This window comes from Nipponia nippon, unplaced genomic scaffold (genome assembly GCF_047370975.1).
Source record: "Nipponia nippon isolate SJK-2023a ecotype South Korea unplaced genomic scaffold, ASM4737097v1 scaffold_5, whole genome shotgun sequence".
NCBI lineage: Eukaryota > Metazoa > Chordata > Aves > Pelecaniformes > Threskiornithidae > Nipponia > Nipponia nippon.
Window position 1 is genome coordinate 78,457,318 of NW_028262369.1, and position 22,151 is coordinate 78,479,468.

Consider the following 22,151-nt stretch of genomic DNA (forward strand, 5'->3'; position numbering starts at 1 on the left):
GCGTCTCCCTCTCTCTTTTGGCTGGGTCACCAGTTTAAACCAGCTTCACCCTTTGGAGATACTCATCTCCCCTCCCTTATACCCATATGTGGAAAAATTTGGTAACTGTGGTGCTTCAGAAAAGTTCTCTCTTCTCTTTTATTAAGAGGAAAAACCCCCAAGACCTCATATTAATAGCTTAATGGCCTACTTACTGGAATTGAAAAATTTCTTCTGTCTCCAACATGCACTTTGTCTAGCAAATAGCATCAGCTCTACCCTCTACTTGAAGTGATCACATCATAATTGCTACTATTTCAAGTAGTCTCCTTTGCTTAATCTACTCTCAAATCCTGCTTCAGTACTTTCATCAAAACCACAAAAAACACCCTTTTTGAGCATGAAGATTAATTTCTCACTCAGTTTCTCACTCTCACAGCAAACTAAAAGGTAGGTTCCTCAAGGCTAAAAGAACAATAGTTAATATAAGTGGAAGAAAAAGCTGAATGATTATTCATATACTAGTTTTCTGTTTGTTTGTTTTTAAGTAAGCAGTAGCTGAGATCTGTGGACAAACTGACAGCAAGCTGTCTCACAAGTAAGTTCTGAAAAGCACAGAAGAGACCGGCACAGAATCTGGAATATTAAGCAGCACATCTAGAATGAGGGAAACACACAACTTTAAAAAAAAAAAAAAAAAGTAACCATACAAAATTGTACTATGCAACGGCCATTACCTTTTTGTATGACCTGTAAATCAGACAACTTAAACCTGTCACAACTTGAAACCCATCAGTTCTTCAGATGCCGTCTTCATGCCCTTGCACAAGACGATACGGCAAGATCTCCGATACAAACATCTCAGGCACCTATCAAATATCCATCATTAAAGCAACGCTCCTGAGAACTCAAGTGTATTATTCTGGACATCTTAGACAACAGACTGTTCAAAGCAAACTTCTGCAATTCATTAAAATAGGTAAAGGGCTAAAAGCAGGACCATTTACAAGGAAGTAATCAAAGAAAATCTTAATTTATATACACTATCAGCCTGAAAACAGGCCAGACCACTCCTAAAAATCTTCAACTGAGAAAAAGAAGGTAGCGACAACATCAAACAGCAGTAAGAAAATGAGAACAACGTTGCACAGAAAACAGAGGAAGACAGCTACAGCAATCGCAGGCTGCCGAGCTACATCAGCAGTGCTGCAAAAGTTGGACTCATTTCTCACTTATTAAGGCACTTAAGCCAAACCAGACGTCAGTTCAATAGCAGGCTACATCATCATTTTGGACCTTTTGTGGGACTATAAGAAGGAAAACGTGGCATGAAAATACATTATTTAACTTTAATGAGACTTATTTTTAGTATCTCTATATGCATAGCCCAGCTCTTGGGGCTCATCTCACTGTGAGTGGTAAAGAGAAAGACTGCACGTTCACAAATGATTCCTTAAACTATTTAAAGACAGAACAATTCTGTTCGAAAGTTAAAATGGACATAGATGTTCCCTTCCCGCCTGTAAGAGAGGATTATACTATAGATATGGACGACAGTGAATAGGTAAAATCAGTGTAAACATGTATCCGTATGCACCATTCTGTGGGCCTGTGCATTGCAGCAGAAACCCAGCAAGAAAAAAAGCACCTGGCTGACTCAGAGCTGTCAGCATGGAACATCCAAGCAGCGTTAGCTCTATAGGGAGCGGCAGCAGCATACTGTCAGGGCGACAGTCAGAACGGGAGAGTGACTTTTCTTTAAACAGAACAGCAACAGCCTTACCGTGCTCCAGAAGAGCAGTATTTTGTCTGACTGACAAAATAAATGAGGGTGTTACCCAAAGGCTGACACGTACGCTTGTGTTCACTCTCTCCAGGCCCTCACAAGAACAGGTGCCTGATGACACACAGGCCAGCAGAATACATTACACAAATCAGATGTGTTGCTTTTGTCAGTGACAGTAACTTTTATTGTCTTTACAACACAAGATAATACAAACTATTAAAAAGTAATTTTGTTTGGTGAAATATTTAGTATATTGAAAATATAAATGCATCTTCAGATCAAACAAGATTATAAGCATACCAAATAATTTACAAAATTAAACATTTATCCTGATCAAAGAAGTATAAAAGCCAACAGTTCCAGAACCATGCTCCTAGCACCTAATGTTTTCTAAGTAAAGAATTTCATTCTTTTGTGCACTAATCCTACTCCTTCCTCTAAGCGTGTGGAACAGAAAAGGTCAGTTATGTAGTTGGTAAAGGCTTGGGGGGGAGGGGGAAGACTAAGAATAATGGCAATTCCTCTTGCAACCCCACTTCTCCACTTACGTTAGAATGTGTAGTATCTTAGAAAGACATTTTAATTTCATTTTCCCACCATTGCCAAGATTGAACATAAACAGTTTTATATTGTGTTTAAAAAACATAAGTTCAGATAACAGCCCAATTTTACCATTTTGTGCTTTTATACACATGCAGTTTTTCTCTCCCAGGAAGATAAAATATAACTACATTAGTTTTCTTTATTTGAATTATTCCTTTATAAGCACTTTCAGATAAGACATAATTTCAGTAGCAGATGACCAAACCAGAACAGAACACTCTACAGGACTGAAATCTTGGGCCAGACGAGAAATTTTTTTCTCCAAGGTATACCCCTGCCTGGGCATAGCAATATCATCCTTCTTCAAAATCATTACTGGACATAAGTCATTCCCACCATCACCTATATATACAATTTGCGTGTAACGTACTCCTCGCTCCAACTGTTTATCTAGAAATTCTTCTAAAACTTTCCGTTTGCAAAGGTTTTTAGGGCACTTTGCACAATGGTGAGCATGGAAGTTCTGCACAGTAAGATAGCCAGTACTGCTGAATGCTGCGGGGTTTGTAAACACTTCATCAAACACCTTATGCAAGTCAGCAGCTTTCAAAATCCAGTCAATAAATACTGTATTAGAATCTGAAACAATTATGCAATCAAACAACTCTTTGTTCTTGCCAATAAAGCCCAGAAGATCTACCATTCCCGCAGTGAAAGGAATTGTTGTCATAGTTCTTTTCATCTCATCTTCTTTGACGCCATTGTCTCCCAAGTAGACAAAGACTCTGCCCATATATTCTGTCCAGTGTCCTGGTTGGTAGGAGTTTCTTAATCCATTAGGAAGTTTATTCTCAGGAGCACATTTCACAATCCAGGTATCGCTATTTTCATCTACGATTGTATGGTCAAAATCAAAAACCAACAGAAATTTCATAGCTGTCAGAAAATAGTTTCCAAAACAAACAAAAAAAAGAGAATTATTTGTATAAACAAAAGTACTGAATTCCTACCCTGATCTTGTGCTCAGAACAGAAAAATTCTGCAAGAAAATGAAGCATTAGGACAAATATCTAAACAAAGTAAACTATTTATGGCCACTACAGCTATGGGAAGTTGTGCTGAAGCTAAAAAAGCAGTCTGTAAAGGTCAAAGTTCGAGTTCAGTATCAAACCTCTGTTTAAAATAGACAATGTCGAAGTATCTAAACTCATACTGCACAGTTACTAATACTTGCTAGCACAGAGTCAATCTTCCAGTACTCACGCACCATCAGTTTGGCCAATAGTTCTAAATTTCTCCATCACCATTTGCCAGCACAACCAAACTGGGATTCTCCTGGCAAAACACCTTAAGAGATATTTCGAAAGGAAACTACTACTGAACAGAGATGGAGCCAGTCTTTTTAACAAGGACACACCAAATCAAAGCAGCCAACGAAAAGAAATACTGCCATTTGTGGAGCTGGGGGGGGAAAAAAAAAATCGGTCTGCTCGCTGTAGTCCTGCAACGTCAGTACCTGCAGCCCACCTCTGGGCTACGGAAATCCCTGGGAGCAGGAGACACCTCATCTGGTACTCAGAGCCGTTCCCTCCCAGGCAAGTCCTCTCACACCGGTAACACGAGCACCGCAGCTTGCTCAGCCCCAGACGCCCCTCGGGCCCGCTCCCGAGCGCCCGCAGCCGGCCGGCCGCGCAGCCACAGCAGCGGCCCCCTCCCAGCCGCAGCACAGCGGCTGCTGCGCCGCCCGCCCGGGGCGCAACGACCGGGCCGAGGGGGAAAGCAGAGCAGCCACCTTGGTGGGGGCACCGGGGACGCCCGAGGAGCGGGCAGAGGCGGGGGGAGGCCGGGCGGCAGCCCGTGAGGGACAGGGGTAGAGCGGGCGCAGCCGTTACCGCCACCCACCTGCGTGCCCGCCGCTTCCGGCTCCCGCCCGCCGCTCGCCACGTGCCTCCACTCCACGGCATCACGTGACTCGCCGCCGCCGGGTTGCCCGGCAACGGCGCGCGTACACGGGCGGCGCGGCCCGGGGCGATGGCGGCGGCGTGGCCCGGGCTCCCCCGCGGGAGGCGGCAGCAGCAGCAGCAGCAGCTGGCCCGTGAGTGGGGCTCCCCCCGCGGGCAGCGGGACCCGGGGGGAGGGCAGCGCCGAGCCCGTGGCTGCACGCGGCTCCGGGAGGCTGCAGGGGTGCTCCCTGTCCCCGTGTCCGGGGTGACTCTGCCCAAACTTCCCCTGCTCTCCCAGCTGCAGACAAGTCAGGCTGTTTCTAGAAGTACCTAGAAAGAACTAACCTGAAACCAGAGGAGGTACGGTATCATCCAACAGCTGCAAGTTAGGGAAGAACTGGGTGCCTGGCGGTGCCCTATCCGTAGGGAGCAGCGCGTCAGTGTGTGTCTAGCTTTGGCCAGGCTACCTTCACCTTGGACAGAGGGAGAAGATCAGGTCTGGTCCCCACCATAAGACAAACAGATTAGCAACTGCATCTGAAAAACAGTCTTTGACATAAGTATCCCTGGAAGAGAAAGCCTCCTTACATTTCAGACACCGCATGTCAGCCTGCTGCAAATCAGATGAGCAAGGAGAATGTCTAACAGGACACCCCTCCGTACAGAGTGCCACTTCCTTCGAAAATACTGATGGCGGTTTGAAGGGCATTTCACAAAACCTAGCGATCACCTAGAAAAGCTGTATGTATGCGTGCATACGTGTACGCAAGCCTAATACAAGAAAGAAATGCTAATCTTTCCAACAAATCAAGAAACGGTTCTACAAGCCAAATCTATTTTAGTAAATACGGTGAGTGTGCAGGGCAAGGGTGGTAAGGCACAGCCTGTGCCCACACTGCTGCCTCATCCAGCCAGAAATATGGCTTCACCAATATTCCCCCTTTCCTTTTGGGAATGCTCCCTGGTCCCTGCCGTTCTCAGAATCATGCCCAAGTCCTGCGTGGAAAGGGTTAGTTACCACAAGCCAATCCTATGCCTACACACAAACAGGGAAGGGGCCATACAAAGAGTGAAGTCATTCAGCCACAGCCCAAGTACATACACTGGCCATAGTTAGACTACAGACACAGATACCCTGTCTTAGCTCTGGGGTACTGGGCTGGGGAAAGTACCTGTTAGCATAACTTAGCGTTGTTACTACGCAGGAGCTCAAATCCTGATATGGGTTTCAATATAGGATCTTCTGGTATCAAGTAATCTCAGTATCCTTTCTTCCCTCTGCACAGCGTCACATCATTTGGAAGAAAAAAATGTTCTAGGCGGATATTTTCTTCCAAATGAAGTAGATCTTCATGAGGTAATTGTATTGCCAAAAGCAGAATGGGAAAGGATTCAGGACAATCTTGGCAGCACAACTAGAGAAGCAGCACGCATCCTTGCTGAGAAGAAAGAACGGGAAGAAATGCACTTACGCTCCAAAGCAGCTGTAAAAGACTGGCCCAATACCATTATGGCAAGTACAAGATACATTTGTAAACAAAGGGATTCATTTTCATATATGCAAAACCACTCATAGTAACATTTCTAGCTGTACTCCCTTTGTTTACCATTTGCTTTTAAATATGTATTTTAACTAAACTCCATTTAAATACATTTAACATCTAACATCAACATTTAATTTTTGTAATTAAAGCTAAAATGCAAAATTAAAAAAAAACCAAACATTGAGTACATCACCTTCCGAATGGTTTATATGTTTTTAGTCCACATGCTTTAAATGTGATTTCTAATTTTATCTGCACTGTAGGGCCTGGCACAACGGAAACTTAAAGCCAAACAATTACGTGAAGAAAGGGAAGAGGAAGAAAGAAAGTTACTTGATTTGGAAGAAGAACAGTTCCAAGCAGCAAAACGGAAGGAGGCTATTGATCATGCAAAAACCTACCTATACTATCAGAATGAAAGAGTGAAAGGGTTGCATGTTTGTTGACACCTTATCATTTTTAAATTCAAATTGTACTGAATTTCTTTAAGCACTTCTGAACATGCAAATGACTTGAAATGTTCTCTTGCAGAGTGCTCTTCTACTTGCTGAGGTCCTAAAAGAAAGAGATGCTCAAGTTGAATTAAAAAAGTTAAAGTCAGGTGTTAACAAAAAGAAGGATGAAGAACAGGAACATGAATGTCAAGAAGCTATTCTCAGAGAGCAAGAAAAGGCACATCAGCGTTATATGAATCAACAGGCACTACGCAGAGATCAGCTGGAACAGTAAGTAAGAATTAATCAAAAATAACCCTACTTCATTATTTACTTAAACTCTCCTCTCACAAATACATTCTGTAAGGTTTTTACAGAAACTTACTAATCATTTGATTCACAAATGCGACACTTTAAAAGAAAAATCCAGAGTGCCACAAAAGACCTTGCACAGAAGGGAAAAGCTGTGATATGCAGTGTCTTTTAGTTGCCAACAGTCTGCATGTAAAATCGGTGCTGGTAGGGATCAATAGGTTTTAGTCAAATTGCTATTCAAAAGTTGTTACTGAAAGTGTAACTTTGGTCCCAGAAAAGGAAAAGGTTAAACCAGATTTTCCATTTGCCTATAACTAGATTTCAGAGAATGCATCACTGCCACCTCCATTCTTTCTCTCAGCTCTTACAGAAACCTTACGGAGGGGTCCCCAGTGGTATTTATAGGACTGGCCCTCGTGGTCTGATAGAAGGAATCAAATTCCCTGAGGCAGAGGAAGGGTTCAAAGTCTGGTCTTACATATTCCAGGTCCAACACATAAATCCTTGCAGAACTTGGTACAGAACACTACCAGTTTAAGCTGTTGCCTGCATGCCCAGGAGAAGCATAGATATGGTGGGACTTGCTGGGGAAATCTTGTGGAGTGGGAATGCTGCAATGATAGGCCAGAACGTTATGAATGCAGTGGTACTAATGGGTCATCCAGACAAAACTTTTTACCACCAGACTGCAATCTGTGAGCATACCATAGCTCATTTCTGGTCAGAGGATTGAGGGCTACCATTAGAAACAATGATGCTATTTTTCACCTCTGATATTCTACCCATCTTCAATTCAAAGTATCCTTCAGTGCAAGGTACCGATGGTTATGCAGAATCTGTATCTGTTCATTACTTCATGCCATCCCTAGCCCATTTATTCAACTCCTTTTCCTGATTCAGAATAAAGGAGCACAAGCATCAGGCAGATCTGGCCAAGCTAGAAAACAAAAGAGAGGGAGAACAAATACAGAGATTGAACCAGTTATACCAACTGGAAATTCAGAGAAGAATGGAAAAGGAACAGGAGGAAAAAGTTGAACGCCAGAGGCTGTATCACGTAAGTAACAGGAAAGCAGAGAGTTCATAATGCTTGTTTCACCTTGGCTGCCTGGAGTGACACAACAGCATTCATATATCTAAATGGGCCTACTGGCAGCAGGAAGTTTGCTGACAGCTTCAGTAGCACTGGATCATATGCCTACCCTGCCAGTTGCAGGCCATGTCCTTCCTCTGTGCTTTTGAGAAAGGCCTCTTGGACGCAGGTCCCTTCTCTTGTCTGAAGGGACATTGGCACCTGATGCTTTGGCTAGTCTGTGATTAAAAAGTCTGCTGTAGACATCAAGGAATATTCTCTTTCACTTGAGAACTGGAATTAAGTTCCACGTACCTGCTGGTTTAAGCCCATTTTTCTTTGTTAGGAAGAGGGAATAGCTTGAGTCTGAACATGACAATATCTTTTTAATTTGTCTTTCCCTTTATGATTGGAGACGTTTAGAAATTTCATCAAGATGTGCTGCTTTCTCTCTTCACCTTTAAAGGCATCTTTGCTAAACATAAACTAGAAATGCCTCAGAACAGTTCTGGCTAGCACACACAAGACAGTTGGTTTTTTTACATAAAATTATAGAAAACTCTTCAGCTATGATTTGGATTAAGGTCTCAGACTGGGATAGTTTTGGATGAGGTGGGCCAGGAGCAGCACGGTCTGTGTATGTGTTGGTGGGGGCTGTACTGTCCCATTCCTCTCAACGTCCCCCTCTGCCACATGTGTGAATGGGAGCAAGACATAATGCTCACTGCATTGCATAGCAATTTGTTTGTGTAATGGGCTGGAGAAGCAGCTGTTCGATGCTCAATTCCCCTTCTCCTTCCTCATATCGACTATGTCCTCCTCATCCGTGTTTGAACAGGGAGAAAGCAGTAAGTGAAAGTACTGAGAGTCCCCTTCTTTTCTCTCTTTGAAAGAAACACAAAGAGAGAGTATAGGGAGTGATTCCTTTAAGTTGCTACCCCAGGCCCAGGTTTTCTAAACTTCATTGATTATACCAGGACCATTTTGCCCATGCAGGAGCATGTAACTGACCAGAAAACCATCAAAGCAGTAGAGGAACAAAAACAAAGGGAGGAAGATGAGCGGATTAAGGCTCATTTTAAAGCAAAGGAAACTATTGCCAAGCTGATAAAAGAGAAAGAAGCTGAAATGCGTAGGTAGGTACAAAGCTAAAACTGTAAATAAACTAAAAATTATACCGTAGTCGTATTCAAATCTTTCAGACTGATGACTTAGCACAAACCACAGTTATTCTAAAAATTAAATTCTACTGATAGGTGGAGTAGGGAATTCAGGAGAAAAGGAAATTCTTTCACAGGTTCCTTAGTAATAGGTGGGTGTGGCAGCGATCTCTCTGCCCTTCAAAGTACAAAGACTTACAGAAGTGCAAAGCTCTACACCAGTGTGTTGGGAACAGTGATTTTCCATATGGCCTGCCAAGCCTCCACCTCCTCAACAATTAAAGACAATTAAAATCCTTGATGAAAGTATTTTTGGGCATAAGCTATATTTGCCTGAGTCAGATCAAGAAAAATAATTTGACTTCTTATCTAGGCACCTATATTAATTAATTACATTGGGTTATTGTTACAGGAAGATGGTTTACCAATTTAACAGTGAGGGTATAGCATGAAGATACCATTGAGCCAATGTAAGAGCTCCCTTCTCTTCCTACGTCTGGCCAACACTCCCAACATTTCTCTCCTGATGCCAAGATGCTAGGCAGACTCCTCCCCGAGTGATCCAGCTCATTATTGCAACAGAAGACTAGTGTTACAAGAATACAGGGAACATTTAGTTGCTAAATCAGATAATTTAAACAAAATAAAACAGGAGGAACACAAAGAGATCGAGGAGTTGGGTGGGTGGGCCGGCCTGTGTGGGAAGAGGAGAGAGGACTAGAAGCAGGATTGCCGAGTTTGGTAGCAGTAATGCTTCAGGTAGAGCCAGCTGTGTACTCTGGTATGTTATGGTAGCTCATGTTCTTCTGCAGACTGACACAGGAACATCAGGACAAAATCGTTAGCCAATTAGCTGTACAAATGAATGAGGCATTGAAGAGGGAAGATGATCGTCTTGCTAGAGACATTGCAAAAAAAGAAGCTGAACAAGAAAAAAAATGCAAAGAGAAAGAAGCAAAAGAAAAGGCAGCCATTGAATCTATTGCTGAACATAGAGCCGTTGTGGTAAGAAACCTAGCCTGTTCTTATTCCTGCTTCCTCCAGCCGAGGAGCCTGGCCCAGGTCACAGCTGGTGGCCCTGGTGCCATGCATCAGCGGGCTTCATCGGGTCCGCTGACATCTTTCCTGGGGTCTTCTGTTCCTCTCCTGATTCCATGTTGGGCGCAGATCTGCCAGGGCTGCTGAACCCTGGCCTTGGACACTGGCCAGCCACAATGACCGTGCTTGTCAGAGTGCTGATACAGGGCTGCTTCTGCTGAAAGATATGGCTTCCAGCTTAGGAGCCTGGCTCCTTGGTTAACTGTTTTTGTGTATTTTGTAAAATACAGATAAAGATGAAAGTGGAAAAGGAGAGAGAGGAAAAAGCAGAGGGTAAAAGAGAACGTCATGCGTTAATGGAAAAGAACCGCATCTCCCTGGAAATGGAAAAAGCCAAGAAACAAAGCCAACGTGACGCAAACATGGAAGTACAGAAAATTCAGATCCAGCAAATGGTAAATAGAAGAGCTGTACCCTGTCAGCCTCTTCAGAAACAAGCATGCATCTAAACCAACAGCACTAGCTCCTGCCTGAGAGGAAGAGAGAGAGAGAGGAAGCTTGCTGTGTTTTGTTCGGGGGGTTTTGTTTGTTGTTTTTATTAAATCATGTGTGCTCCGCATATGCTGGTGTTGGGGACCAGCCTCCTCTCAGAGCAGCGGTGCAAGTCAAGGCTGGTTTGCAATGACAAATCCCATCCTGTCCTGTGCCATTATGTACTACTGCTGCCCTCTTGTATCTTCTGGGCAGGTCACCAAAGAGCAGCAGCTGATGCTGATGTGCACTCAGCTATTTAATGTATCCTTTTTGTGGGGGGTACGGCAGGGGAGAGATGATATTTGCCAAGTATGGACTAACATCACCGCAGATCTCCTGTAAGCTTTTACCCTCTCTGAGTTTTAAGGGATAGTTATGTTGTGAAAGAAATACTAAGCTTTGTTATTCCCTTTTCTTCATCAGGCTGAAAAGGAGGCAAAAAAACAGCAGGAAAAGCAAGCAGATTTGGACTACAATGCTCAGATGGAGGCTATTGAACTTTGTAAGGAGCGTGAATTTCAGAGCTATGCAAAGCAAGTTATTGAATCAGAGTCCAAGACTACACATCATCTTTATCCTCTTCTCAAAGCATCCAAAGATGTAAGAGGACTTGGACACAGGCTGTTTTCCAGAGGAAGAGAAGGAATAAATACTAGTTTTCAAGCACAGGATGGTGCTGGGACCCAGTTACCTTGTTGTAGCTGTACTACTGCTCAAGAAGTTAAAAACATGAAATAATATTGAGACTATCCAGCAAGGAAAAGCAGAAGTAGTTTTCACATGGTCAAAAAAATATCTTTTTGAACCTTATGGGCAGAGTTAAACTGTAAATTATCTACATCGAATATATGCTGTGAATCTGAAAGTCCATTTGAAAAAAAAAAATTGGCAGAGAACTGGTTATATTCTCCAAAATCCCCAGCTTGTATTTCATGGAAGTTAGTTTATTAAACTTGAGACAGAAATGTATGATATGTAATTGACCATCAATGTAACCCATTCCAGCCAAAAGCTCACTATTACTGTTATATTTTATTATTCATTATTCTAAAAATTCACTGTCCCAGGGTTTTCAGCCTAGGATATGAATTCCTAGTGCAAAAGGTCACATTTTTCGCTAGCCCATTTCCAGTTAAGTATTCCCCATAATAGAAAAAAACAAAACAACTTTACAGAATCTACAGGGGAAGAAAAAACAACCTAATACATGCGAAAGTTAGAATAGTTACGGTACTGAAGTTTTTACAGCATTTTGCAACTACCTCTGTAATACAAATGTCACGCTATAAATTAGTTATAATATATGAAAACACGAATGTGATTTGATCACAGCCCTTAAAAGGTTACTTAGGAGGCAAATAGGTCCCAACATAGCTGTAAATAGCTACTACAAAAAGAGCGTGGCAACAAGAACAACATAGTTGGACTGTTCTTTCAAAAGACTAACAATGATTCAATCTGCGGTAAATAGATCTGGATCTAAAATTGTTTCTCGGATTCCACAGCTGACGTACTCCCCAACACCAAAGTCACACACACATCGCGCTCCTTACGCTTAGTTTCTTTGCTGAAATTTTACCATCGCGTTCCTGCCTTGGACAGAGGCAGGGTTTCCTGTAACGACTTCCTCCACAAGCATCCTGGGGCCTGCACAGGGTATCCCCCTATTCTGGGGTCCACTGAAAACAAAGTCCAAGAAACCTGAAGCTTTGCTTTGTTGCACACAACCTTCTGTTCCAGCCCCCCAGCTACCAGTTGGCCAAACTAGAAAATGACGCAAGTTAAAGAAAAAAAAAAATTAGGGGAGTTTTATTCAAAGGGTGCTTGACAATATTTTAGTTTGGAAAATGGGTCTTTTGTGTGCCTTCAAGTGTCTAAGCCTGGCTTCTGATAGCAACAGGCTTTGAAGAAAGCACAGGACTTTGAGCAAGACGGGAGGGCCCCGAGGGCAAGGTCCCTCCTGCAAGCAGGGGGCCAAGCAGAGCTGGTTTTACCTCCCCTACAGTGTAAAACAGCTGGATGTAAGATGGATGTACTCCTTCAGGAGTGCAGCAGTCACCTCCTCGAGGGGTCTCTTCCCGGCAGGGCAAGGGAGGAACTTTTGGAAGAAGGAGGAGGAGGAGGACCGACCTCCTGCCTCATCCAGCTCCCAGGGCCGCCAAGGGCCTTCCTCCGGGAAAAGAGCGCCCAGGGCCCAGCTTTTAAGGCCAGGTGACGGCTGAAGGCGGGTTTCTAACACCCCCAGCCGCAGGCCGGCCGAGCGGGATGAAGGCGACGCGGCAGCCCAGAGAGCCAGGCCGAACCGAGCCGCCTCACCGCCGGCCGCGCGGAGCAGAGGCGAACGGGCGGGGAGAAAAGCCGCCGAGGTCGGCGCAGAACGACCAGGAAGGCAGAGGGGGCGTCACAGCCTCTTACCGGTGCAGGCTCGCTACAGGGAAGCGGGTGTTTCGCGGAGCGGCCGCGGAGGAGGGCGGCTCCCCGCACACGGGGCTTCCGCGGTGGCCGCCGCTGCTCGAGCCCGCCCTGCCGTCCGACCCGGGGAAGGGGGGCGGCGCCTCAGCCGCCCGGCCGGACCCAGCCTGGCCGTCTGGAAAAGCGGGCGGTGCCCGCCGGCAGCTCCCCGGGGCGGGGCGGAGCGCTGTGCCGTGCCGTGCCGTTCCGCGCCGCGCCGCTGTAACAGCTGCGGCTCGCTGTCTGCCGCTCCTCCTTTGTCCGCTGCTGCTGTCGGCGCCGCCAGGTAACGCCGTTCTTCCTGTCAGGGCCGGGGCGGCTCGGGGCTGGGGCGCTCCCGCGGGCACCGCTCGCCGCGGCCGCCTTTGTTCCCTCTCTGGGGGTGGAAGAAAGAGCACCGACTTCCCGGGACAACCGGGCCGTCAGTGAGGATCCGTCTCTTTCTCTCGGCAGACGCTGCCGCTTCCCGGAGGGGCGGGTGCTGGGCCGGCCCGCGGCGGAGAAAGACCGACGATGGACGGCGAGGGGCCGGACGCCGCCCGCCGGGAGGCAGAGCTGGAGCACGGCCGTTACTTGGCCCGGCGGGCCGTGGCTCAGGAGCAGCTGGCGCAGTGAGCCTGGCGGGGCCTTCAGGAGTTGGGAGGGGAGCGGGGTTTGGGTGAAAGCTCTTCCCGTGGCCAGCCCCATGCTGCCGGGACCCGCCTGCGCGGCCGGTGGGGGTGGAGGCTGGGCACGCAGGGCCGGAGCGGGGCTACCTGGGGCTAACGCGGCCGAGGCCACCCCGCTGTGGCGGAGCAGGCCTCCGGCCTGGCCTCGGCGCCGTGTCTGCGGCTGCATGGCTCGCTTCTCTTAAACCATCGTTTCTGATCCTCCTCGCTCTGTGGTCAGGGTGAAAACCTGTCATCTCTGCTCACCCTCCATCTCCTCCATTTCTCTTTTCTCCAGCTTCAGAAACGTCTCTTGCTGCCGGTGGTTATATTGATCCTAATAAATTAAACAAGACTGTCTATATTGTGGCACTAAGAGCAAGCGGCTTGTCTCACTAGGGCAAAAATCTTCATTATTACTGCTTCCCCCAGCCCAGAATCATTCACGCATCCAGCTAGCAGAGGCTGACAACCATGGCTGTGTCTTGCACAGTGCTGTGGCATTGCTTGGAAGACAGCTAGCTGGCAAAGGCCCACCTTGTACAGTGAGTGGGCTAACAATTAAACAGGTTAATCAAATTCAATCTGATATTCAAGTCCATGTGCTGGTCATGTTTGCTTTTGCTAGTATAGGTTTAACCATCACCCTTCCACTAGGACTGAGCTTTGGCCAAAGGATTTGCAGCTACCTTTTAAAAACCATGATTCTGTTTTTGATCTCTGACATTCTACTTCCACTTCAAAGTATCAGTTTTGTTTTACTGTTAAAGTACTTCTAGATGTGCAGAATCTGTACCTGTTCATTACCTTCATACAGTCCTTAGCTTGTCTATTCAACTCCTTTTCCTGATTCAGAATAAAGGAGCACAAGCATCAGGCAGATCTGGCCAAGCTAGAAGACAAAAGAGAAGGAGAACAAATACAGAGATTGAACCAGTTATACCAACTGGAAATTCAGGGAAGAATGGAAAAGGAACAGGAGGAAAAAGTTGAACGCCAGAGGCTGTATCACGTAAGTAACAGGAAAGCAGAGAGTTCATAATGCTTGTTTCACCTTGGCTGCCTGGAGTGAAACGGTTGCATTAAGCCCACAAATAAATGGGCCTGCTGACAGCTTCAGTAGCACTGGATCATATGCCTACCCTGCCAGTTGCAGGCCATGTCCTTCCTCTGTGCTTTTGAGAAAGGCCTCTTGGAAGTTGTAATGTGGCACCTGAGCTTTGACTGGTTTATGATGGAAAAAGTCTGCTATAGACAGCAAGGAGATTGTCCTTGACTTGAGAACTGGATGTAGGTTCCATGTACCTGCTCTGGTTTAAACCCATTTTCCTTTGTTAGGAAGAGGAAATAGCCTGAGTCTGAACACGACAATATTTTTTTAACTTGTCTATCCCTTTATGATTGGAGAGGTTTAGAAAATTAGTCAAGACTTATTTACCACACCTACTGTTTCCCTCCCCATGCCTGCTTGTGCAGACTGAAGTGGAGGTACCGTGATGATTCATTGGCATGTGAGAGAGTAAGAGGAGAGAATTCCTACTGAAATCCTACTTGCTTCGCCCCCCCCAGTCCTTCTCACCTCAAGTATATAAATTTTACCCCGTTTGCCCCCAACCTTGTATATGCAGTAAAAGCTATATATATACTCACAACCGCCATTTCTGTGTGATTACAAAATGCCTTGTGCCTTACATTTTTACAGTTCTATGGACTCTTACTGTTTGAGCCCTTCAGAGTCTGTTCTGTGTGAATGATACACAGGATGGGAGCAGTACAGTTAGAGCTAGTGGGGAAGCAGAGGAAAGAATATAACTTAAAGATACTGTGCTGGGGGCTGCAATCACATACTAATTTTAATTGTGGTATTTTGTGGTACGTAGGTCATGAGAATTCTCTTCCATCTCTGCGTTTCTATCTTCCATAGCTTCTCCACTGATCAACCAAAGAACTCTTATTATAGGCTAGGCCTGAAGTCTTTGCTAGATTCTTTTTTTTCAGTTCATGTCTCCAAAATATCATTCTACATAAAAATAAAAGTACTTCTGCATTTAAACAGGAGTATGTAGCTGAACAGAAAAAAATGAAAGCTGAAGAGAAACAAAAAGATGATGAAGATGATGATCGGATTAAGGCTTATATTAAAGGAAAAGAAATGATGGCTGATCTGACAAGAGAAAAAAATGCAGAGACTAACAGGTGGGTCTTGGGCTACAGTTTTCAGCATTAAGATTCAAACTTGCAATTTAATTTTGTGACAGGTGTTACATGCAAAATCAGAATTTTGTCATGCAGGCAATTTTTCTGTAGTTAAAACTTGAAAAAGAAGTAGGAAGTCCAGAAGAAATGCGTACCAGTTCCGGTAGTAATTGGTGCTGCTGGGGGTGGAAGTGGGATTGCTGGCTTTGTTAGGAGCAGCGCCGCAGGTAATCTGAGCAGATATCCTGATATGTTATGATAGCTTATGTTCTCTTGCAGGCTAGTGCAGGAGCATAAGGACAAAGCTTTTGAACAACTAACTGCACAGATGGATGAGGCATGTAAGATTGAAGATGATCGTCTTGCTAGAGGAGCTGCAGAGGTAGAAGATGAATACCAGATGAAAAACAAAGAGAAAGAAAAAAAAAAAAAGGCAGCCATTGAATCTATTGCTGAACACAGAGTCACTGTGGTAAGAAACCTAGCCTGTTCTTTTTCCTCTTTCTGTCATATACTTGTACTTCTCAATACCTTTTAGAAACACCATAGATTCTAGCACAGTCATCTTGAGTGAGACGCACATGCAAGTTCTCACTAAGCGGCCTCTCATATTTACCATCTATAGGTTCAGAACTTAACTCCTTAAGAAAGGTGCAAGCGGTACATGTGATGATCCTCTCCCAAAAAATTAAGAGTTGGAAGGCTCTATAATCGTTGGTAATTTGTGCAAACGTTTTCCAGACTCTGCACTGCTTCCTCCAGCCGAGGAGCCTGGCCCAGGTCACAGCTGGTGGCCCTGGTGCCATGCATCAGCGGGCTTCATCGGGTCCGCTGACATCTTTCCTGGGGTCTTCTGTTCCTCTCCTGATTCCATGTTGGGCGCAGATCTGCCAGGGCTGCTGAACCCTGGCCTTGGACACTGGCCAGCCACAATGACCGTGCTTGTCAGAGTGCTGATACAGGGCTGCTTCTGCTGAAAGATATGGCTTCCAGCTTAGGAGCCTGGCTCCTTGGTTAACTGTTTTTGTGTATTTTGTAAAATACAGATGAAGCTGAAAGTGGAAAAGGAGAGAGAGGAAAAAGCAGAGGGTAAAAGAGAACGTCATGCGTTAATGGAAAAGAACCGCATCTCCCTGGAAATGGAAAAAGCCAAGAAACAAAGCCAACGTGACGCAAACATGGAAGTACAGAAAATTCAGATCCAGCAAATGGTAAATAGAAGAGCTGTACCCTGTCAGCCTCTTCAGAAACAAGCATGCATCTAAACCAACAGCACTAGATTCTCCTGGGTGGGACAGAAAGAGGAAGCTTGCTGTGGGTCTGATGGGGGTTTTTGTTTGCTTTTTTACCTGTGTGTACCACAGGTGCTGATGTTGGGGACCAGCCTCCTCTCAGAACAGTGCAACAGAAGCCTCTTCCAGGCTGACTTGGCCCATGCTGGTCAGGGAGGATTACCTGGGAGGGCTGGTAATAAGAAAGAGATCAATAATGAGTGATCACATCCTGTCCTGTGTCATTATGCCATTTTTTCAACCATGCTACTACTGCTCTCTTGTGTCTTCTGGGCAGGTCACCAAAGAGCAGCAGCTGATGCTGATGTGCACTCAGCTATTCAACGTACCCTTTTTGTGGGGTAGGGGAGAGAAGTGGGAAGGGATGATATTTGACAAGTATCAGCTGACATCCCTTTTGTTCATCAGGCTGAAAAGCAGGCAAAAAAACAGCAGGAAAAGCAAGCAGATTTGGACTATGATACTCAGAGAGAAGCTGCTGTCTGTAAGGATCGAGCGTTTCAGTGATAAAAACAGTGAGTAACTGAATCAGTGCCATTACTGGATATAATTTTTGTTATCCTCTCCAAGCATCCGAGGAGGGAACAAGATGTGGGCTTCTGGACTGGGTTTTGCCCAGAATAGTTCTAGGCTGGTGTCAGGGCTGAATGCCCATCACGGGTTGGAGCACATCATCTTGTTCAAGTCTCAGAGTTCTCTCCGATTATTTTGGAGTAATTGATTTTGGAAATTATATATTTTTAAAAAATAGAGACATGGCAATTAACTTGTGAAATTGTCTCTAAATATGTTTTTTCTTAGTTCACTAATGAAAAATTAATTTCCCTTCTCTCTGAGCCAGTGCTCTTTTTACTACTTGAAGCTTTTTTCAGCAAGCAGCAAGAATGGAAACTTCTAATAAAGCCTTTTGATCACAGAAGCTGGAGCCTTGAGAAGCAGCACTGACTACAGCAGAAACGGTGCTGAACTCTGCAGAGTTTGATAATGCTCCAAATGCATCCATAAGTGCCTATTTGCACATGCTTACTACCAGGCAATTGGTGAGTTAAATGCGTTTTAGTCTACCTCCAGAGCAGCAAGAAGCAAGGTGGATTGCAGGCTCATTTCCTACTCAGCTTCAATAAACACCCTGTTCTGCAGATAATGTATGTCTGCATTTGAAATCTACAGCCTGCTTCCATGGGGCTTATACCCTTTTTACTTTGAACATCTACAGAAATACCACACTCAAGTACCAGAAAACAACTCTTCCTTTCAGTACACCTAGAATGAATTAGGAAGCCTGTGTAATTTTAAAGCACATTGGCTAAATATGGATTTAGTTACCCAAATTCAGCATGAAAAAAATCCAGCATGAATCACGATGTCACTTTATTCCATTGACTTTGAGATGTGCATGCTTTGTGTGCTTGCTTTAAATGACCACCCTAGTTAGTAATCTTCTATAAAACTAGGCCAAAAAAAAAAAAAACCTCAAGCGTTTTAAGAACATGAAGAAATACTTGAAGTTCTAAAATTTTCAGTGACAAAGCATTTTGGTAACATTTCATTGTCTTTTGCAGTTGTCCTACATGAAAGGCATGCAGGAATAATACAGAAGACTAAAATCAGTTTGATGGTTATAATGCATTGAAGAAAACAGGAAGACAAGACAGGGAATAGGCTAAGAGAACAGCTCCTTGTGCAAGTAGAAGCAGATGAAAGCTATTGAACAGACTGAGATGAGGCATAAACAGAGAAAGCTGCGCTCACTCAGTCTGGCAATGAGACGACTGAGGAGTGATCTGTTAACAGCCTACAGCTGCTTGAAGGGTAGTTACAAATACAGCAGAGCCAAACTCTTCTCAGCAGAGTCAGGTGATTGATATAACAAATTGTGACATGGGACATCAGGAAAACGTGCTTCACCAGGAGCACAGTGTGATGACACTGGGTTAAAATGGCCAGAGAGGGTGGAATCACCACTTGTGAAGGCTTTAAAGATGTCCTATGTAAGGCAGGAGGTTGGTCTAGCTGACCACCAGAGGTTCTTTTCAGCTACCATTTAAAGATGGCAACAAAATGCAGGCAGATCAACTGCAGCTGATAAGAAGGGAAATTGCTGACCTGAAAGAATTTGCTAATTGAGTTACACCTCTAATCTAATGCCTAGCATCACTACTTGTATTAGTTATTAGTCGAAGTTTTAATTAATAGCTAGGAAATCAGAATATGCTTTAAGAAATAATTTGACTAGTAAACTTTAATTACTGTTTTTGCTCAGCAAAGCACCCTCTCAGATGGTATGCTGCTTCAGGAGGTTGTAGCAGATGAGAAACATAATAGGTATTGGCCTTATTAGAAGGCCAAGACCTTACACACCCAAGGCAACCCTCAGAGGGACTGAACCGGAGACCTTAAATCAAACTGCATTTTTTCCAAACCTGTCACCCAACTCCAGAAGTAGAGCAGCAACTTAAGTTTGAACACGTGGGCCGCCAGGGTCTAACATCACATCCTCCCAGCAGTAGCACAACTGGTAGCTGTTGTCACTGTCCACTGTCATCGTGGATCTAATACAACTCCTACCTAGGAAGTGGAAGAGAAAAGCTTTCTAAAATACCTCCTATTCTAAGGGAATTTGAGTTAACTCACTGTGCAGCTCTTCACTGTTAGGCAGTGTTCCAGGTTGGAGTTATTAGTTCTGTTCAAGTTCTTTTAATGTTACGGTCTTTGCTACTGCTCAGCTCTGAAGAAGTTTGAAGAGGACACCTACCTGGAAACAAACTACCATGAACAGAAGAGATGGCACCATGGGACTACTAAGGATGGACATTTTCATGTCCCAATATAGACTGGCTGTATGCTCCTGAAAAAGAAAAAAAAGTTGTTTTTCAAAGCTCGCTGTTTGTGTTAGGTCAAATAACTTGTTCTATTTCAATGGCTAAATTCTTTCAGATGCCTGTTATTAACTTGCGCCTTTCTGGTATCTCTTGAATGGAAGAGTGCTATAACTAGTCTGTAATCTTCCTCCATCTTCTCGCACTGCATCCCTGTCTCCGATGCTGAATCTTCCTTCTTGTTCTAGCAGTGCATCTTTGAGAGGAGGAGAATTCAGTACTTACAAATAGCTCTCAAAAAAACCCCTCATCTCTGAAGGCTGAGACTTCAGATGGAGTTGAAGTGAAGGCCAGAGGTGTGACAAGACCATATGAGATGTATTCTTTGGAATTATCTTAAATTAATTCCTTTCTATTTAAAATAAAAGAAGTTGTGATATAGGCTTTGTTAAACTTGTAACATATGTAGTCATTCCCTTTACAATCCTGCATTGCCACCACTACAATCTAAGCTGCTTTTTGTTTTGGTGTATCATGGCCTTTAGTATTAAGAACTAGATACCGAAGTGGATACATAAATGATTCAAACCTGCCCTGTAGTCTGTTAAACCAATCTCTAGAAAGCAGTCTTAAAGCATTGTTGTTCAGAGCTAGTTGATACTGTCTTGCATAAACCAGCATGGCACTTGCTTTTTCTGTGGCTTTCCTCATCTCCAACACATTATTCAGAGAAATGCACAATTCTTTTAGGTGCTGAAGGGTTTGAACATCAGAACTGCAGGTCCAATAAAATTCAACATTACATCTCTGTTAACATAATAGTAATTGCCCCCCTCAAATGAGTAGCACCTGGTCTGACTCCTGTTCTGTGTAAAAGAAAAGCAGGCAAAGGTTAGAAAGCAGCAGCCTGTACTGGAAGAAGCAAGCAATAGTTACTGAGCAGACCAGGGAGAGGATCAAAGGTATGAGACTACTAAGATCTGGGAGATGCAAATCCAGCAACTGGTACAGCGGCATAGCGAGCAAGGGAGAAACTGGACTGCCTTTGGTAAAGCTTAGTATTACATTACTGCTAGAGGACAAGTATTTCTGCATTAGTTTCAGTTACAACCTATCAGTGCATATACAATTAACTGTACAGTAGTTAATTACACAGTAAGACTTAAACTCTGTTTCTTTCTTCTTCAGAAATGTATCTAACAACTACAGAAGTATCTGCTAAGGAAGAAGAAGCTAGCCAATGTCTCCTTACAAGTTATATGTGCCTGCAAAAACCTATCAGTGCCCAACAGCTGAAGCTAACTCTGGAGCAAGTTACAAGGCGCGCTATTTGCCAGAACCTGCCTATGCTCAGCTTCAGCTCAAGGAACAAGTACCATAGCTACAGCCATGGCTTGCAACTATACCAGTAACTAGTCTAGTTTTCTTATGGAACAAAGCAGTAGATTCACTTTCTAGGAAGTCAAGAAGTAACCACCAGAGGTAAACTGTCAATTCATCTGTACTGTACTCGTCTAGTATTGCTGGGCCTCCAGGCTTAATTCAAACCTTATGTTTTGGCTTAAAAAAATTCTTACTGAGCAAATAATAAAATTGAGTAAGCTGTTTAAAAACATCTGCCTGTGACGACAAGATTAAATCTTGAGTGTACCTTTTATTTTTGACAGTTTTCCCCTTACTTTTACTTTGGAGATACTATCTTGAGAAGGTTGTGGCACTGGCTGAGTCTTTAATCCTTTATGGGAAAGACATGTCTGCAGCAAGGCTGTCTGTATATCTAGCACTCAGGTTTCTAAACAGACTGTAGGGAATGGGAAAAGCACTTTCCTGCTTTCTCCAAAGCACTCTGCTGCCAGCACAGCCAGGTTGCCAGGCTGGGATTCTGGTGTAGGTGACTTTTTGATCAAAACTTGTTCTTTCACTCAGTTCTGAACTGACTGTAAGCTGTCCTGCCACTAGATTTAAATTCACATCATCAAACAGGTAGTTCTTCTGTAACTAGTGAAACCTGTTCTGCTTCACACATACAGACAAAAAGAGAGGCTTGTATTTGTGTAAGTACAAGATCAAAGTTTGCAACTAGCAAAAAAAACAGTGTTAAGACACTAGATCAGCTTCGTTACATGGCTGCATTTTTATATATGTTACAACATATAGATAGTGAATAGACTGTCATTTGTCATTCTGTAGTACAAACTCTAATTCCATCTATAACTCAACACTATCATCCAATTTAGCATGGAATAAAAATCTGACTATTCACATCTTCAGTAAAAATGTACAGATCTTGGTATAACTGAAGAGGTAGTGTCCTGACATCAAATCGCCAGACCTTGTGAATCTGTACAAACAGCGCTACCACTTTAAAAAGCTGGAGATTTGACAATCAGAAGCACAT

At 44.1% G+C, this 22,151-nt stretch overlaps 3 protein-coding genes across 19 annotated transcripts; 2 read left to right on the forward strand and 1 right to left on the reverse strand.

Moving 5' to 3' along the window:
- Positions 1–1,922: 1,922 nt before the first annotated feature.
- Positions 1,923–12,892, reverse strand: PHOSPHO2 (phosphatase, orphan 2). 12 transcript variants are annotated; one of them, XM_087730195.1, is made up of 4 exons: positions 12,764–12,876; positions 6,197–6,350; positions 4,597–5,690; positions 1,923–3,244 (listed from the first exon to the last, which is right to left on the reverse strand). In XM_087730195.1, exon 4 carries the CDS (start codon positions 3,240–3,242, stop codon positions 2,517–2,519), a length of 726 nt encoding a protein of 241 aa, XP_087586321.1. In that variant the 5' UTR covers positions 3,243–3,244; positions 4,597–5,690; positions 6,197–6,350; positions 12,764–12,876; the 3' UTR covers positions 1,923–2,516. The 12 variants fall into 12 exon arrangements, 10 of the variants coding, with proteins under 10 accessions (XP_087586321.1, XP_087586327.1, XP_087586325.1 ...); XM_087730201.1 differs by lacking the exon at positions 12,764–12,876 and having other exon boundaries at positions 4,597–4,724; positions 5,424–5,690; positions 6,197–7,506; XM_087730199.1 differs by lacking the exon at positions 12,764–12,876 and having other exon boundaries at positions 4,597–4,749; positions 5,424–5,690; positions 6,197–7,506.
- Positions 3,241–12,024, forward strand: CFAP210 (cilia and flagella associated protein 210). The gene is made up of 9 exons (XM_087730205.1): positions 3,241–4,403; positions 5,538–5,764; positions 6,059–6,232; positions 6,327–6,520; positions 7,445–7,601; positions 8,613–8,752; positions 9,589–9,781; positions 10,105–10,269; positions 10,772–12,024. Exons 1-9 carry the CDS (start codon positions 4,340–4,342, stop codon positions 11,084–11,086), a joined length of 1,629 nt encoding a protein of 542 aa, XP_087586331.1. The 5' UTR covers positions 3,241–4,339; the 3' UTR covers positions 11,087–12,024.
- Positions 12,893–12,947: 55 nt separating the features above from the next.
- Positions 12,948–21,368, forward strand: LOC148052354 (cilia- and flagella- associated protein 210-like). 6 transcript variants are annotated; one of them, XR_015698540.1, is made up of 10 exons: positions 12,948–13,085; positions 13,253–13,410; positions 14,302–14,458; positions 15,503–15,642; positions 15,922–16,114; positions 16,689–16,853; positions 17,343–17,449; positions 17,776–17,974; positions 18,497–18,791; positions 20,942–21,368. XR_015698540.1 is itself a non-coding variant. In XM_087730178.1 (8 exons), exons 2-7 carry the CDS (start codon positions 13,313–13,315, stop codon positions 17,439–17,441), a joined length of 852 nt encoding a protein of 283 aa, XP_087586304.1. In that variant the 5' UTR covers positions 12,948–13,085; positions 13,253–13,312; the 3' UTR covers positions 17,442–17,449; positions 20,942–21,368. The 6 variants fall into 6 exon arrangements, 1 of the variants encoding a protein (XP_087586304.1); XR_015698537.1 differs by having other exon boundaries at positions 18,497–21,368; XR_015698539.1 differs by lacking the exon at positions 18,497–18,791 and having other exon boundaries at positions 19,661–21,368.
- Positions 21,369–22,151: the final 783 nt, after the last annotated feature.

Bases quoted from the DNA above. Each gene is read 5' to 3' on its own strand.
- PHOSPHO2 (XM_087730198.1), bottom strand. From the start codon at position 3,242: ATGAAATTTCTGTTGGTTTTTGATTTTGACCATACAATCGTAGATGAA.
- CFAP210 (XM_087730205.1), top strand. From the start codon at position 4,340: ATGGCGGCGGCGTGGCCCGGGCTCCCCCGCGGGAGGCGGCAGCAGCAG. The intron at 6,521-7,444 runs GTAAGTAAGAAT...TTCCTGATTCAG, and splicing joins CGCAGAGATCAGCTGGAACA to AATAAAGGAGCACAAGCATC. The intron at 7,602-8,612 runs GTAAGTAACAGG...TTGCCCATGCAG, and splicing joins AACGCCAGAGGCTGTATCAC to GAGCATGTAACTGACCAGAA.
- LOC148052354 (XM_087730178.1), top strand. From the start codon at position 13,313: ATGGACGGCGAGGGGCCGGACGCCGCCCGCCGGGAGGCAGAGCTGGAG. The intron at 16,115-16,688 runs GTAAGAAACCTA...TGTAAAATACAG, and splicing joins CTGAACACAGAGTCACTGTG to ATGAAGCTGAAAGTGGAAAA. The intron at 16,854-17,342 runs GTAAATAGAAGA...TTTGTTCATCAG, and splicing joins AAATTCAGATCCAGCAAATG to GCTGAAAAGCAGGCAAAAAA.